Raw genomic sequence first — 17,278 nt, forward strand, 5'->3', positions numbered from 1 at the left:
GTGGGATCTCGAAAGTATTGCAAGCTTTGCGGTATGGCAATGGGCAGCATACTAATATTACAAGCCCCACCATGTTTTTCGCCAATCCTCATTACATTCTCAGTTTCTAAAATCCTGTAACCAGATAGGCAAGCAGTTAACAACCTGTTCACATATGAGAAACGCATCCATCCATCTTCCAAATTTATAGCGGATGGCTCAATAATATTTCCTACAGGGTATTCTCAGGTTTTCTTTCTTTATTTTTCTTTTTCCTTTGTATATATATTTTTAAAAATATGCATAGCTTTACTTTCTTAGAAAGTATTTTTCTTCACTCTTTTCCCATCCATGCCATTAAATGCATCTCACATACCATTGAGAAAGTCTCAAACTTATCCAGTAAGCCAAGCAAAAAAGAAGCCCACTCTTTAAGAAAAAAAATGCATTGGAATAATAATGCCTTATTTTGAAACAGGAAAAATGTTCTACATTTTTGCTTATGATGCAGAGAGAAACACAATGTGGGCCTGGTCCAGACAATCAACATAAATCATGGTTTAGTAAACCATAGTTTATAAACCGTGGCTTAGTGCTAGGTGTGACCCAGGCAGCTGTGATGAGTTTTAAGCCCTATTCAGGCTTAGGTACCTGTGAGTATTGAAGGCATGAAGGCAATAGAGAGAACCCACAGCAAAGTCCTGGCCCTAGACGCTGAGGAATGTGTTGACCACACACCTTGCCATTCCCTGTTCAGGATTAGTCGGAAGGAGGCCTAAATGAGTACAAATGTGCACACAGAGAACCCCTTCTGTGGAAATGGAAAGACTGGTGAGTGTCCTTGTCCCACAGGAAGGAGCCTTATGCACATGTATTTGTACTTGCGTAGGACCCCTTTCAGACTGATGCCGAACTTGCAACATCCAGGGAGTGGGGTTCGCACATGCGTCTCACTACACCTTTCATTTGATACGGATACCATATGGGTCATTCATACGAGTGTGCCGTGAGAGGCTAGGTGAATGTTATGGAAGCCCTAAGGTTAAATAATATAGATCTGAAATACGAACTGGAAAAGATGGATTCCAGTGATAATTGTAGACTTGATGCATCTTCCCATTGAGAAAAGGTTATGGGCAGGACTATTTTTCCGGCTGGAACTCACTCAGTTCCGGCACCTCTCAAGTAGACGCCATTGCCATTATAAGAGAACAAGGGGGGCATTCCGGCACTTCTTTTTCTAGAAAAAATAGCACTGGTTAAGGGAATTGGGGGGGGGGGATTTAAATCCTGGTGCTGCCTCAGTACAGCTGCGCACTTCCATGGTCTCCGTTGAAAATGGCTTCTCCATGCGAACCAGGAAGTGACTTCTCCAGACAACAGAATGACTCTTCTTTTCTTATCTCTGTGGCTGTGAGAGATGGTCAGTTTCCATCCCTCCCAACCACTGCCTCCCTGCAGCCCTGGGCGCTGGCCACCCCTGCTATGTCACTGCCCCAACCTCCAGTTTCCTAACCCTACTAAGTATAGCTCAACCAGATCCTGATTCTAAACAAACTCACCACCACCTCCACTGCCACATTCTGCCTCTGAAAAATCCTGTTGCAATCCATGCACAAGGGTTTCTAAAAGGGATATAAAATTTTATCATATATGCACTCCTTTCTTGCCCCTTTTGGGTCTTAATAATGCAAGGCCTTGGCACAGACTCTTGCAAATCTGTGCTGCTCTCAAAGGTTTTAACAAGCCTTAGGTTACGAACCTGAGCTCTGGTAAGGCAAGGAACAGAACCCAAATCTGCATCTCTTTGTGTATGTGCCAAATCATGGTGAACGCATTATCTCTGCAAAGAGTTTTCTAACACAAGTAAACCTAAAAGGCTTAAAAAAAGAAGTCTTCCTTTTTTGTATGAGCCTGTGAAAAGCTTTCTCTCAAAATGAAACCAAGAAAGCTTTCTGAAATTCAAAAGGGGGAGCTGCAGGAACAGATCCAGACAGGTGGAGTGATAAATAGGACACACCATATACAGAAACCTCCACCCTCTGGTCCAAAGTCCCTCCCCCCGACACAAAATCAGGCCATTTCACACATTATGTATTACTAAACCCACCTTTGCCACAGTAAATACTTGGTTGAGTTACAGCCAATCCCTGCTCTCTGGCAAGTGTACCCATAGGATATGCATGTTTGCAGACTTGTTTGATACATTTGTATTTTGTGGTTTTAGACATACCCTATCTTTTGCAGCTCTGCAGCTGCACCCTGGACCCTGTATCATGACGGAAAAGGAGATTTGGCCAAACCAGAGCATTCCACTCTGCTTGCTCACTCTTCCCATTGGACTCTCGCTGCCACCAGGTGAAAGAGTTCATTTTTCTACAAGGCTGCCTTTCACCAACCAGCCTAAAATTCCCCTGTGTCTCCTCAAGAACACTTGAAGAACATGTGTAGAACTTGGCAATAGACGTAGGGGCGGTACATTAAAGGCAACCACAAAAGGTTTTCTGAAACAAGTTTAAAAGTCTACTAAAAGGATGAAAAAGAATTCTTAAGAAAAGATTTAAACATAAGAATGGTTGCATGCACACAAAAGCATTCCTCCCAATGAAGCAAAGGCACAGACAAATAAACAGAGATTTAATTGCAACACGGTATTCCAGTTTCTTAAACACTCCATACTGGTGCGTGCTTCCTTCATATCCTGAGATCACACCTCAATATGCTCATCCCTTCATCAGATTCCCTCTGGCTACATGACACCTAATCCACAAACTCAAGGAAGCCAAAATCTGTTGTTTTTTTTAACAGCAGACATGTGATCAGCACCTTTCTCAGTTATTTTAACCACTTTCAGTTTGATTCCTGGACAGGTCAGGTCCAGCAAGTTTTAACCCCCAAACCAGGGGTCTGCAACCCGCGGCTCCGGAGACGCATGTGGCTCTTTTACACCTTTGCCGTGGCTCCGGGGCGGATACTAGCGAGGGGAGGAGGCGCATTGTGCGCCCCGACACTCCCCACTGTGGTGGGCACTGTACTGGCTGTGACGTCGCATGGGGCGGTACATGCGTTAGTCACACACCATCCCGACATCACCTTCCCGCCCGCTGTCAGATCGCGGCTCCGGAGATATATTTGTTTTAAATGTTGCAATGGTTTTGCGGCTCCCAGTTTTTTTTCTTTGGAAATGGGTCCAAGTGGCTCTTTTTGTCATAAAGGTTGCAGACCCCTGCCCCAAACCAAACATATGCAGGAATTTTACCTTTTTTTGGACAGTCCTTTTCCTTCAAGCTAACGAAAAGGTTAAGCCTACCCCTAAATAATGTAATGTGTTGCCCTTGCTGAAAGTGAACTCAGACACTGGACTAAGTGCATTAATCCAGGTGATATCATCACACTCAGCCTGATCCAATACTCTGCTGCACAGTGACAACAGAGCACAACTGAGCAGAAGGCTCCTAGCATTGGTACAATTCTATGCTTTGCATCTTGGGCTAAACTGCTTTTGGGGAGGTCTTATGCTAGTAGTTCTCAAAGGGTGTAGCATGCAAAACTGGTGTGGCATGAGATGACGGCGAGTGTGGCGAGAAGATTCAAGGACAATAAAAGAACAACACATTTAAACATTTCAGTATACAGTCATACCTTGTGTTGTGTTTGCTTCAGGTTGCGTGTTTTCATTTTTTTAATATAAATATTTATTAAGATTTTACAAATTATAACAGACATAACAATACACACAAACACAAACAAAAATAAAATAAAAAGTTGCGCGTTTTCAGGTTGCGTCCTACAGCGACCCAGAAGTACCGGAAAGGGTTACTTTTGGGTTTTGCCACTTGTGCATGTGCAAACGAGCAAGATGACATCACGCACATGTGCAGATGCGGTGAATCGCAACCCACGCATGCGCAGACGCGAGTTGCGTTCTGCTCATGTTGCGAATGGGACTCCAGAATGGATCCCCTTCGAATCCAGAGGTACCACTGTAGTATAGTTCATGGGTAGGCAAACTAAGGTCCGGGGGCCGGATCGGGCCCAATTGCCTTCTAAATCTGGCCTGCAGACGGTCTGGGAATCAGCATGTTTTTACATAAGTAGAATGTGTCCCAGCGGCGTAGCGTGAGTTGTCAGCACCCGGGGCAACGCAAGTAATTTGCGCCCCCTAACCCGGGGCAAGGCAAGTAATTTGCGCCCCCCCTAACCCCTAACCTGCGAGTTGCCGCTGGCGCTGCCGCCCAAATGACGCCGCTTGCCCGGAGGAGGAGGGGGGCAGAGAGGCGAGGAAAATGCAACGGCCCAGCAGCTACAGCAGCACCAGCGGAGGCGGGGTTGTGAGGAGGGGCTGCCTGGCGCATCCTCCACGGCAAGCGCTGAGAGCCGCTGCCTGCCGGGCGCCTTCAGCCCGGACGCATGCACAGCTCGTCGGTTCCGCGAGACATGCGGCTCCGCTACAGCCTGTGCCCGAGGCTCTTCGGCGACTCTGGAGGCAGCGAGCGCGCCCCCCCAGATGTTGCGCCCGGTGCGGCCGGCACCCCTGGCACCCCCCACGCTACGCCACTGATGTGTCCTTTTATTTAAAATACATCTCTGGGTTATTTGTGGGGGCATAGGAATTAGTTCATCCCCCCCCCAAATATAGCCTGGCCCCCTCCAGGTCTAAGGGATAGTGGACCGGCCCCTTGCTGAAAATGTTTGCTGACCCCTGGGTATAGTATAGTATCCAAATAACTTGGGTGGGATATACAACCAGAAACAGTATCCATGCCTCTCTTCAAAAGTGTTGGCTATTCTTCTGCAGTTCTCTATGACATACTGTTGTGAACAGAGATTTTCAGCCCTGATAAATATGAAAGATCACAAAAGATAAATCTTTTGCATTCTTTGAGCAGTTGATGAGGAAATGAGAGTTTGTCTGTCTCAAATTGGACCCAACATATATGAGATTACCCTGCAAAAGCAAGCTCACACCTCTCATTGAGTTTGTATACACATTTAAGGTACATCTGTAAGAGGCTCGTTTATAATTAGATTTTGGGAATGTTTCATGTTCTTATGTAGCTGCATTGTTTTATACTTTCTGGATGTGCCATGATCATATTATAAAGCAGTTGTATTCTACGTTATAAATAAAGTACTGCTAGGAGTTGTTTCTTTTTAATTCCCAATGTATTTCTTACCAATAAAAATATATGGTGTGGTGCAAGAAAATGTTTCTTCTGGAAGTTTGGCCCAGCAAAAAAAGTTTGAGAACCATCGTCTTACTCCGTTAGGGCAAGGATGGGGAACCTGCAGCCCTCCAGATCTTGCTAGACTACAGCTCCCACAATTCATGGTTGCTCTCCATATGGAAGAAGCTGATGGGCATTAGAATCCAACTACATCTTGCTGCCCACTTTGGTCTTAGGGTATGGAGCAGACAAGAGATGGAGCTTTGGCTGCATTGCAAGATTGAAACAATTTTAAGTTAGCTAACAATTGCAGATAAATGTGTGTTTTGTGATTAAAACTTCAGAGTCAAGGCAGGAAAAAGCTGCATGGTTTTGCATGCCCACTGGCCTTGTGACACAATTTATTTATTTAGTCTATTGATTAACTTCACGTATAGTGGACCTTTCAGCTCCAGAGCTCCAGCTGATGTACCTTACAGCGATATGAAAGCAAATCTGGGGAGGGGCATGGTGTCAGTTAAAGAGGGCAGCTCTTTATTTTGCCATGTGTGTGCATGTGTGTGTATTCCTGTTTTTTTTGTTGCAATTCTTGCACCTGAAGTTTTGTAAAGTTCACATGGTTAATTTGCAGATGAGCCAAGTTCCCCTCAAGGAGCCCAGGTTTGAGAGAGGCTTTAGACAAAACATTCTTTTGCTTTTTATTAATGGTGAATGAAAAAACAGCATTGTTGGCCAGCCTTTTTGGCAAGTTTGGTATGAGTTAAGGCTGTGGTCCTGGTGTAATAGATCTGATTCTGTGCCACGGCTTGCACCCATTGTACCACAATTGAGCCAATGGATGGACTTCCCCACACTGGTGGCAAACTTAGAAGATAAGGAATAAACCTTTGACAGCGCTAGTGTTTGAAGGAGACCACAACGGGATCTCGTTACTGGAAGGTCGGTAAGCAAAAGGGAGGCCAATGGCAGCTCCCGGCTTCCAAAGCAGGCACAAAACATGATGGCAAGCAGGCACAGAATGGCAGAGTTGGAAGGGACAATGAGGGTCATCTAGTCCAACCCCTTGCCATGCGGGAATATTTTGCATGCCTTTGGAGATCTCCTGAGCTGGCTCTGCTGGAGTCAGGACACTGGACGAGATGGATTCTTCAGTATGATCCAGCAAAGCTCTTGCAAACAGCTAGGTGACCGCTGGGGTCCCTTCCCGCTCTGCGACACTATGATGCTATAGTTCCAGTCACGTAGGAAGCCGGCCTTCCAGAGTGGATTCCGCTGCGTTCTTACGGGGGCGGGAGCGAGGGGGGCGGGGTGAAACAGAGGGAAGGAGGCGCGGTCCCTCTTTTGATTGGCCCGCAGCAACCCCCGTATTTAAATTTGGTCGCTGCACGGAACTTTCGCGAGCCAATGCCCTTTTCGCTCCCCGCCCGTCCCCCCCAATCCCCGCTCCCCAATGGTCGCGTTCCTACAGGCAGCCCAGACGAGTTTGCTGAATAGCTCAAGGCGCCCTTCCCCTCCAGCAGGGAGACTAAGGGAGTGAGAATAAAGACAGATAGCGGATCGAGCCGCGGGAAGGAGAGGAAGGAGGGAGGGGGGGGCGGAAAGCCAAAGAAAGTTTCTGCCTAACTTTGCTATTGCTGCTGCCACCGGAGATCAGCAGCTATGCTGGGGGTGGGCGGCGTGCTGGAGCTTGGAGGGCTCAGATCGCCTTAGGAAAGGCAGGAAGTGGGGGAAAGGGAGCTGGAAAGATTCAGGGCGCAAGGAAAACGGAGAGGAGCCCCCCTCCCTCCCTTCTCCCCCACCCCCTCTGGTCGGGGCCCACGAGGAAGCCGTCCAGGGTAGCAAAAGTCCCCCGCGGGGAGGAGGAGGAAAGTTGATCCAGCGAGGGAGGGGAGGGGAGGGGAGGGGGAAAGACCATCTCCGAGTGGGGCAGCTTCGGGTGGGCAAGGATGAGCCTGTTGTCAGCCATCGACACCAGCGCTGCCTCCGTCTACCAGCCCGCGCAGCTGCTCAACTGGGTCTATCTGTCCCTGCAAGACACGCACCAGGCCAGCGCCTTCGATGCCTTCCGACCGGAGCCTTCGTCGTCTCAGCACCCGGAGCTGAGCTACCCCAGCAAGAGCAGCGCCGAGCTGGGCTCCTCCCTCAGCTCCAGCTATCTGAACAGCTTCTTCCAGCTCCAAAGGAACGAGGTAACGCGATCCCTTCCTCTGCAACTCAGCCCCAGCTGAAAGGAGCGCTTAAAAAAAAATGATGATGATAAATACCGATTTTTGACCCCCACTTGGAAATAAGCTGGTTGGTTGTGGTTTTGGCCTCTGAAATGGAGCTGGAAAGGGCTGGACTTTGCTCGGCTGGGGGAAGGAAGAGCCGAGCGACCATTGCTTGGACGGGGGGCGGCGGAGGGAACAACTGGGAAAAGTTTGCGGAAAGTTGCTCCCTCTGAAAACTTTTGCACCGCCATGATGCTTTGCAAGTATTTTCTCCCCCGTCCTCGGCGCCCTTTGACTCTCTCCAATGCGCTTTTCTTTTTTTTTTATTCCTTCTCTTTTTTTAACAGCTTGCTCCTTTGAAACGTGGAGCGCTTGGTAATCGAGTTAGCAGATTTATGCAGAAGGGGGTAGGTAGGCGGCCTCTGGAGAGACGTTTCTCTTCCGCGTCAGAGATGCAGGAGATCTAAAGAACCCAGGCGCACTCTTCGTTGCAACGGTTCAGAATTTTGTCCTACAGAAACGTTGGGAAAACTGGTTTTTACGCGTTGCTTACTGCTTGCTTGATGGTTCTTAGGCTGTTACAAACGAAGCATTCCGAACAGGGTGTTCATATTGGAATGCGCTTCGAGTTGGAACAAAGTTGATTTCAGTTTCCCATCTAGATTTCTCTCTCTCTCTCTCTCTCTCTCTCTCTCTCTCTCTGGTGTGTATGTGGGGGTTTACTTTGGACTTGCCGTCCAGTGAAAATTCTGCAGTTGGAAACTACCTTCCCTCCCTTGCCCACGCGTTTGAGAGTGTGCGGGAAGGTGCGCTCGCGCTCGTGGGTTTAGTTCCTGTTGACATTGTGGTCAATGATTACATGGGCTGATCAGAGTAAGGCTGATTGAATTGCCTACCTATATCCTAAACTTCGGTGATATAAATACTGATAGGGTCGCTGGGGCTGGAGGTGGGGAAGGAAGACGGAGATATCTGGGTAGACTCAATCTCAGGGTCCTAGATTTGAGCCCCACTTTGGTTGGGTAAAAGATTCCTGCATTTCAGGGCATTGAACTAGATGACCCTTGGGATCCCTTCAAACTCTACAGATTTATGATTCTATGATCTTCAACAAGTCAGCAATCACTTTTAGCACCATCGCTTTAAAAAGCGAGAGAGTTAAGCTGACCAGTATTATGCTATTATTAACTTCAAAAGACAACTGGGCTTTTCTAGCCCAGGAAAGTTTCTAAGTAGTGTTCTTGCATTTTCATTCTCTCTGGTGTCTCCTACATTTACATGGTAAGTTTCCTGGGGAGAAGGGGACTGTATCTTCTTAAGTACCTCTCTGAATCGCCATATACAGTATTATGTTATTAACAAACAGAAAAGCCCCAGACTGGTTTTTCAGACTTGGAGCAAAGTCACATATGCATGTTAAAATACTTCATCAGGTGGGGGATCTTCCATCTTCCTCTGTTTCAGTTAGTGGGCATTGTCACTGTCTGTGGTTATACTTTCTTCAAATGTCACTGTATTTGCAGCTACTGCAAAAGGAAGACACTCCACTACTTAGCTAGCCAGGATGCTGGTCTATAGTAGGTTGGGCCTGGGACCAAACTTGGATACAATCCCACTGTATGGTGTGTAACTTTACCTGCCTAAATTATCTGTCCAGCAGTCTCTCTGCTCCAGCAAGGCAAGGTTGGCCGTTTCACCTTTATGCAATGCCTTTTCTTTTAAAAACATGTGGTCTTTTCACCTTTTAAAAAAAGTGGATTGAGAGATTTGAAGGGAAAGGAGAGTTAATAGATGTCATTAAGTGATCATGGGCATGGCAGAAAATGGGGCGCTCATTTGGCTTTGTGTGTTTGGCATGTGTGTTTCAGTTAGGATGTTTATCTGCATGTAGGGTGTGTGTAAGGGGGGGGGGGAAAGAATTTTTGTCAAGAAGGCAAAATCAGTGCCAGAGGCATGGTGACTTCTGCCACAGGTATTATGACCTCTTTTCCTGCTGCAGAACTTGGAAATAAACTGCTACACTCCCCACCAAATGTATATAGCTATGGGGGAAAGTGTCAGATGGAGGGTTTAAAATGTGCTTCAGGTACTTTACTTCAGTTCACATAGGTGGCACCAGCATCTGCCGAAGGGTTGAAATTAAATTGTGCATCTAAGTTCCTACCAGGACAGCAGTTATTAACCCCCCCCGATACATTTGTATTTAGAACTTCATCTCCGCATTTCAAACATGCATGCTAACAGCAGAAGAGAGGTCCCAAGGATCTTTAAGTGGCATGTGTAAAATGGGTCTTATTTAGAAAACAAGTTTAGGGAGCCTCTTGTTAATAAATCTGTGATTACTTATCCCAGTATCATTCTGTGTGGGGTCATTTTATTTGTGATGCAGTTTGCAGAATAATCAAAGGAAGAAGGGGTTTGAACCCGGCAGAGTCTGTTGTGAACACCAGGCAATCATATCGATTGCTTTCAAAAAGAAGTGACTTCAGAGCCATTTGTAAATATTCTCATAGTGCAAATTGGTTAAAACAAAGTAGCTGGATATCTGTTGTCCTCTGTATATGTGGAACTGTGATGGTGCATGATACACCTTCTGAACTTGAGGAAATAAGATGGGATACACACAAATAAATAATATTTCTGTGGTTATGAAATATGTAAATACCCAGAACATGCTCTCAAGTTACACTGCTTTTGAAAAAAATATTGTTGAATCTTGGGCCAACCTTTGCTGTGAATCTGCACCCTGCCACAGTCAGATCGCTCTCCCTACCCCACCCCCTAATGGTACCTTTCCCAATGTAACCCTTAGTGATGCTGCAATGACATCACCCTGTGATACCCCTGCCATGCCATTCCATCTGTTAAATATGGCCATGTCTTGGACTTGTGTGCTTGATATTACTATTTGACATCATCTTATAGTAGCTTTCACTGGCATACCAGTGCCAATTAGTGGTGTGGTTTGTAAGTAGCTGCTTGTCTAGAGTAAGAATGGTCCCCAGCTAAGCAGGTAAGGAACTTTACGAAAGTTGGTTCTTTTTAAATTTTAGGCCCCCAGTGCAGGCATGTGTGAGCAGGCAGACTAGTAAATCTTTTTATGTAGTCTAGCAACTTTTGTGAACTTATCAAAGCATTCCTGGGAGCTGCTTTGAAAGAGAAATGAAGTTTTGGTCCAGGTTGCAATGCCAGTTCAGTGGAACAGAGCTATGTGTTATCCTCCTACACCACCCATCTTAAAAAGCTATTTGCCAGATCAAAAGCTTTTGATTAGTCTGAAAGCTTATGCCACAATAAATAGGTTATTATTGAAAGTACCACAGGATTCTTTGTGGGCTTCAGCAGGCTAACATGGCTACTTATTTGGGAATTGTTTAGTTTGTTAGTCTTATCAATGCAGGAATGTGACAGAAATTTTCTTTTTCATAATTCTGCAACTTCTTTGAAGAATGCCAGCTCGCAAGTTTAGGGCCTGCTACTTTCCAAAGAACACAGAACTGCATGTCTGTTGATCCCAGCTAGGCTCTTTCGTTGTTTTCTTCTTTTAAGTCATGCATCCTTCAACTGCTTATTAAGTTTGAGGTTCTTCCTATCCACACCCCCCCCCCCCCGTGATCAAGTTACTATGAAGGCAAACTGTTATTTTAAAACAAACCCAGTGCAAAGTACACTGACATTACTTTTTCCTCTGCATTGTGAATAAAAAGCTAATCCAATCCTTGCATGTAATCTGTGAAAGTTGTCTTCTACAGTACCTTCCCTAAACTGAAGCCTTAGCATTTTGCAGTCTTTTAGGGGCTTTCTTCCTGTTTCCTTTCCTTTCCCATTTTTTTTACTTCATCCCAGGAAAGATTTCTGATGAGTTTGTGTTTCTGCTGATTCCTTGCTGTCTTTAACAACTCAGTCTGAACATGTTTATTTGGAAGTGAATCCTGTTGATCTACGTGGAACTGTAAGTGTGCCAAGGGATCTGGCAGTCTGAAGGACCACCCTCTTTGCTTATGAATCTGCCCATTAGATCATCAGAAACCCAGCCCTAGATGTTTACAGCCTGAGTTTGGTGGGTGACTACTGGAGACAAGGCCTTTTCTGTTTTGGCACAATGATTATGGAACTTTCCCCAGAGAAATCTGCTTGGCGCTTTCTTTTAGGTGTTGGAGGAAAGCTTTTCTTTGCTTGGATATTCGACTGAAGATGTTTTATGAAACTGATGTCTTTGAAATTTCTGCTGCTGTTTTCTGATGTGGCTTTATTTATACTTTGGTTTGCTTTACTAATTTTAATTATTGTTACTGATATTTCCTTTTTTCTGAATTGCCTTCAGCACATGCATGGAAAGGTATACTAGAAATAATTTGAATATTTGCCCCTCCCTGCTTGGATGCCATTATGCTCTGCTCCCCTGAACACCCTACTTAAGTGATGGGACAGGTCTTAACAATGCTCAGTGGCGTAGCGTGGGGGGTGCAGGGGGGCCGTCCGCACCGGGTGCAACATCTGGGGGGGGGCGCGCTCACACTCGCAGCTCTCTGCCCCTACCTGGCTCACTCTCACTCTCTCACTGCAGTGCTGGCTGTACGAATCCGATCCGAGCCGCTGGGTCGCCGCCCACTGTGGAGGCGGTGGGTGCCAGGCGTGCAGTGCGGAGAGAGCGAGGGACTATCTGGGGGAGGGACAGTGCAGCGGCCGCCCAGCGCAGCGCTGAGCACGGGAGAGAACCACACCAGACCAGACCAGGCAGCAGCAAGAAGAAGCTGGCAGCGGCGGCAGGTTAGGGGTTAGGGGGCGCAAATTACTTGCCTTGCCCCGGGTGCTGACAACCCACGCTACGCAGCTGACGATGCTACTTAGCTTTCAAGTCTTCCAAGCCCTTATGATGCATTGTTTTCTTGTAATCCACACAATCTCATAAGGTTCATCAATTTTACTATCCCTTGTTGCAGATGGCAAACTGAGGCTGAAAGATACCATCACTAGTGGACTAAGGCTAGTTGGTGAGCCATTGTGGTTTAGTGGTTAGAGTGTTGTATGCAAGGGAGACCGTGACTGAGATCTCCACCCAAGTCACGAAACTTCCCCCACCCCAAAGATCTTTATTGAAATTTAACATATATACATAATAACCAAAATTCCCAATGATCCCCTCACATAAAATATCATATCTGAATTACAACAGCTACTTGATTATACACTTAATTATAAAACTCACCACCCACCCGCTACTTCCCTCCACAGCAATTCGACTTCTTTATATTTCTTTCTACCTTTTTTCCTTGCATTCTATAATAAATTATTTTTGTTACATTCTGATTTTTCCTTCTTTCTTTATTGGTTTTGTTATTGCTTACATTTTTTATTCTAAGCCTATTAGCATGTCATTTTTAGAACAATACTTTGACATACAGTATAATCTTCTAAATACTTCCACTTCATTCTTAACTTTTGATTTGATTGATATCTTATAATTGAAGTTAATTTTGCCAATTCTATATACTCACTTAATTTACAAATCCACTCTTCCTTTGTTGGTGTGCCCTGAGATTTCCATTTACAATCTTTTTATATGCAACAACAGCTGCCAGGGTAGTAATTGTCAAGTCACGAAACTTTTTGAGTGACCTTGGGTCAGTGGTTCTCTCTTAGCATAACCTGCCTCACAGGGCTGTGATGAATATAGGTGAATGAATGAATAGGCAGTGGCAGACAACATGATGGAACAGAGGCACTTACCTGACCATCTGGCAGGCAAGTCACTGCTGCTTATCTGGGGTGGGAAGAGTGAGGCAGCAGTTGAGTCAGAGTGGTGTGAATGCAATGCACCAGCAGAGCCAATCTGACATTCCTGCTAGTACATTTGTACCAGGCTGACCTCCCCACCATCTCACCCCTCATGGTAAGCAGTAGCGACTCATGTACTGGGAGGACAGGTGAGTGCCTCTGCCCCAGCCACTATTGTGAACAGGTTCATGGCAGAGATGATATATTAATCAGAAACTGCCTGATTCCCAGACCTGTCTCGGAGACACTATGGTACACCAGCTCTCTTGATACCACAGGGACTTGTTCAACCAACAGCTAATTGCAACACAGTTCCGAAAGGACTTGGTTGTTCTGGCTACATTCAACTCACTTGCTTTCAGAATGATTATTTTTTTTGCTAGTTTGTGCCAAATACTTTCTCATACACATCAATCATTATCAACCTGGCTACTCAGAGATCTTTTTCTGCTTCCAGCAGCACTGATCCTCAGTTTTGGTGTATCTGTACACCAGGGCTTTATACAGTAGGGCACATTTCAGGAGCTGACAAGGGCCAATGTGAGAAGACCAAAATGGGAGAATGGGAGAGATGGAAAAGCGGTGGATTAACTAGTAGCAATTTAGCCCTTCTACAACATCACAAATCTGGCTGAAAGTCTATAAGTAGTACAAACAGTGACATCATGGAGAGAGATAACTGAGAGATCAGCAGCCATGTTCTTCATCCAATATGTAGCCATGCATAGTGATAGGGAATATACTATAAATGGTCAGTACAATAATATCTATTAGAAATCTGCAGTGAATAGTTCCAGTCAATATTATGTAGAATTCATTCTGTTGATGCCCATCTTGACTCTTGTTGACCCTATGCCTCCATTGGTAGGACCTCTAAACTGAACATTGACTTCATTGGGAAAATAAAAAAAAATTCCTTCCAGTAGCACCTTAAAGACCAACTAAGTTAGTTCTTGGTATGAGCTTTCGTGTGCATGCACACTTCTTCAGATACCTTCATTGGGAAACAATCTCACTCTAATTGGAATTATAACCTATTTCATTTATTATTGGGGAAATAATAGCAATAAGCTTGTCCCTTATGTTCATCAGCCAGTCAATTTTTATTTATTTTTATTTTTTTGTAACTGCAGCATTCTGTGTCATCCAGACCTGATACACTGTGGTAAATCTTAGCAATGGTTTGTTTAAATCAAGTCAACTTCACACCATGGTTTAAGAAGCAGCCTTGTTTAAACAAACCACAGTTAAGATTAAGCAAAGTTTAATGTTCTGATGTAACGTTAAGCTTTAGTTAATTACACGTAAAAGGCTCCAAACTCTTCCTTATAGCCACACTGGGGGAGATGGTGAACCTCACTGAGACTTATTCTTGTCATATTAAACTAAGGCAGGATGTTCTAATTCAACCATTGTTAGTGTGGGATATTTTGCTTTCACTGTCCTACCTGTATTCACACCGTTAGTTGCAATACAATGGTACCTCGGGTTACATACGCTTCAGGTTACAGACTCCGCTAACCCAGAAATAGTACCTCGGGTTAAGAACTTTGCTTCAGGATGAGAACAGAAATCACGTGGCGGCAGCAGCAGTGGGAGGCCCCATAAGCTAAAGTGGTGCTTCAGGTTAAGAACAGTTTCAGGTTAAGAACGGACCTCCAGAACAAATTAAGTTCTTAACCCGAGGTACCACTGTATTGTGTGTTCTTTCCTTTAACACTTTTAACCCAACCCTCTTCTGTTGGAAAACTTAGGCATTCAAACCTCTTAACCTCTTAAACTGATAAATATTAACGGGACAAAATTGAGAATTGGGGGACCTCCCAACTCACATTTTTTGACAAGGTTATGTTTTTGGGCTCTTCAGGCAAGTTTCCATGAACAAAACAAAACAAAACACAAAAATCACATTTCTGTCACATTTGTAATTGTCAGCTGTACTCCACCCTCTTTGCGTCCATGTACAAAACCAGTCTCAATTTGTCAGTATACAGATATGTAAAACAAGTCTCATTTGTAATTATGTTTAGCCCTTAGATTGTAGGTGTTTGAAGGCCAAATAACTGCTGCTGTATTTGTGTGTGTGTGTGTGTGTGTGTGTCTATCTGAGTAATGAGTCTAGAGATTCTTGAGGCATTAGATCTCTGCGCATTCCAACGTGAACTGACCCAGTCTGAGCCTCCTGGACTAATGTGATTGATTGATTGATTGATTGATTGAAGTGTGGATGGGGACATAAATACCCTCCAGAGCTTTGTGATAGAGTGCTCAGCTCAAAATGACCCAAAAGTTATTCAAATGAATATTTTAAGATAAATGTATTATTTAGAAACGTGTACATAAAACACATATTTACATAGCTTGTGATGTATTGAAACGGAAATTTAAATATGAATTTTCATGTGGCTGAAAAGAATTGCAGATTCATGTGGAAATGGTGGAACAGGCTTATGAATACATGCGCACTTGATATAGCCTGGAAATGGACTGATCTGCCCATCCTCAAGTGAGGTAAAATCATTTTAAATGCTGGTGTGGTTGAGTGGTAAAGGCTGCAAACATGTGCCAGCATTCTTTGAAGAATGCCCCATCGACACTACGGGATTTAATGCATGAGATTGGACTATAAAAACATGAAATAGGGGATCTCTGGTTCAAAATTTGCTACTCAGTGGGAAACTAAGCAGGCCTCTATCCTGCCAGCCCCAGACACCTCCAACCCCAGCTGCAATATGGGGGCTATTATGGCGATCATGTATGTAACATGCTATGAATACAGTGGTACCTCGGTTTACGAACTTAATCCGTTCTGGAAGTCCATTCTTAAACCAAAACTGTTCTTAAACCGAGGCATGCTTTCCCTAATGAGGTGCCCCTCCACTGTTCAGATTCCATTCTTAGACCGAGGTAAAGTTCTCAAACCAAGACACTATTTCCGGTTTTGCAGAGTTTGTAAACCGAATCGTTCATAAACAGTGCTGTTCTTAAACCGAGATACCACTGTGCTCAGAAAGTGCCATATAAATACTAGGAATAATCACAATCCCTGCTTTTAGCTGGAAGTTGAAAACATGAATAATGTCCTTGTGCAGTGGAAGAGGAAACAAAGTACATTTCCTTGGCGTGGGGTATGTGGATCTAAAATTGCTTTATTCCCATTACCTCTTCACGATGCATTTAAAATGACATCAGTTGGATGGGTCAGATCTTATAGCAAATGTGAAGGTTGGAGCAGGGCAGTTCTTTGACTCTGTGGGAATAACATTGGCCCATGAAGAATTCTGCAAATATGCTGCTGACTGAACTTGGCCATGGATTTCATTACCTGCCCCAGGAAACCTTGAAAACAAGCAAGGAAGCGAAGCCTAGTCCAGAGCTGACTCACAAGAGATATCCCTTCCCCCCACCCCCAAAACAGGTGTCTGTTCTGGCCCAAGGTGTTCTTTAGCAGTTGACCCCATCCATTTTTAGCACACTGCCTGCCCACATGTGGAATGTGATGATGACACCAGATGGAATAAGGAACGCTTGTTGGGGAAACATCTTACCCATGCTGCGTGGTGATGTCACTTTGCTGATTAGTTGGGTGCATCCTGGTTCCCAAAGCAGGCCGAGTTAGCAGCTAAGGAACTCCTTGGGCCAGGACGCCATATTTGGACTAAGGAAGGGTGGTCAGCTGGGCTTTCCCTTGCCAAAGATGGCATGAATACTCTGGAGTATTTCTGTGGTATGCTTTCATTCATGGCTTCAAAAGGCTTTGACGTCATGGAGTTATTTTCAAGGGCAGATCTACACTCATGGTTTTTAATGTTAAGTAAGGGTTAGGGAAGGGTTTTGATAACATAGATGGACACGACTTCCTACTTTTTACATTCATAATGCATTATTACCTTGTCGTTTTTATCGCTTTATTTTAATTTAAAGCCTACTTAACTACAAAGAAGGTCAGGCCACAAGGACTAAATCCTAGTTGTTTTCCTTTTTTCCTAATCTGCTGGCACACACTCTTGGATGCCTTGATTAAAATGCTAACTTTGCTTCTCCAAATAAATTCATAAAGAAATAATTTTGAAATACTGACATGTGCAAATAATAAAGGACATAGAGGGAGGGAGGAAGAATTAAAACTTGACACCAGAGGAT

At 44.7% G+C, this 17,278-nt stretch overlaps 1 protein-coding gene across 1 annotated transcript in view; it reads left to right on the forward strand.

Moving 5' to 3' along the window:
- The first annotated feature begins 6,599 nt into the window (after positions 1–6,599).
- The window catches only part of ZCCHC24 (zinc finger CCHC-type containing 24), a 113,630-nt gene continuing 102,951 nt past the window's right edge, over positions 6,600–17,278 (forward strand). The window contains exon 1 of the mRNA XM_082225155.1: positions 6,600–7,336. Coding sequence (XP_082081281.1) covers positions 7,094–7,336 — 243 coding nt within the window. The 5' untranslated portion in view covers positions 6,600–7,093. The remainder of the gene's footprint in view (positions 7,337–17,278) is intronic.

This window comes from Podarcis vaucheri, assembly GCF_965113315.1.
Source record: "Podarcis vaucheri genome assembly, chromosome: 5".
Taxonomy (NCBI): domain Eukaryota; kingdom Metazoa; phylum Chordata; class Lepidosauria; order Squamata; family Lacertidae; genus Podarcis; species Podarcis vaucheri.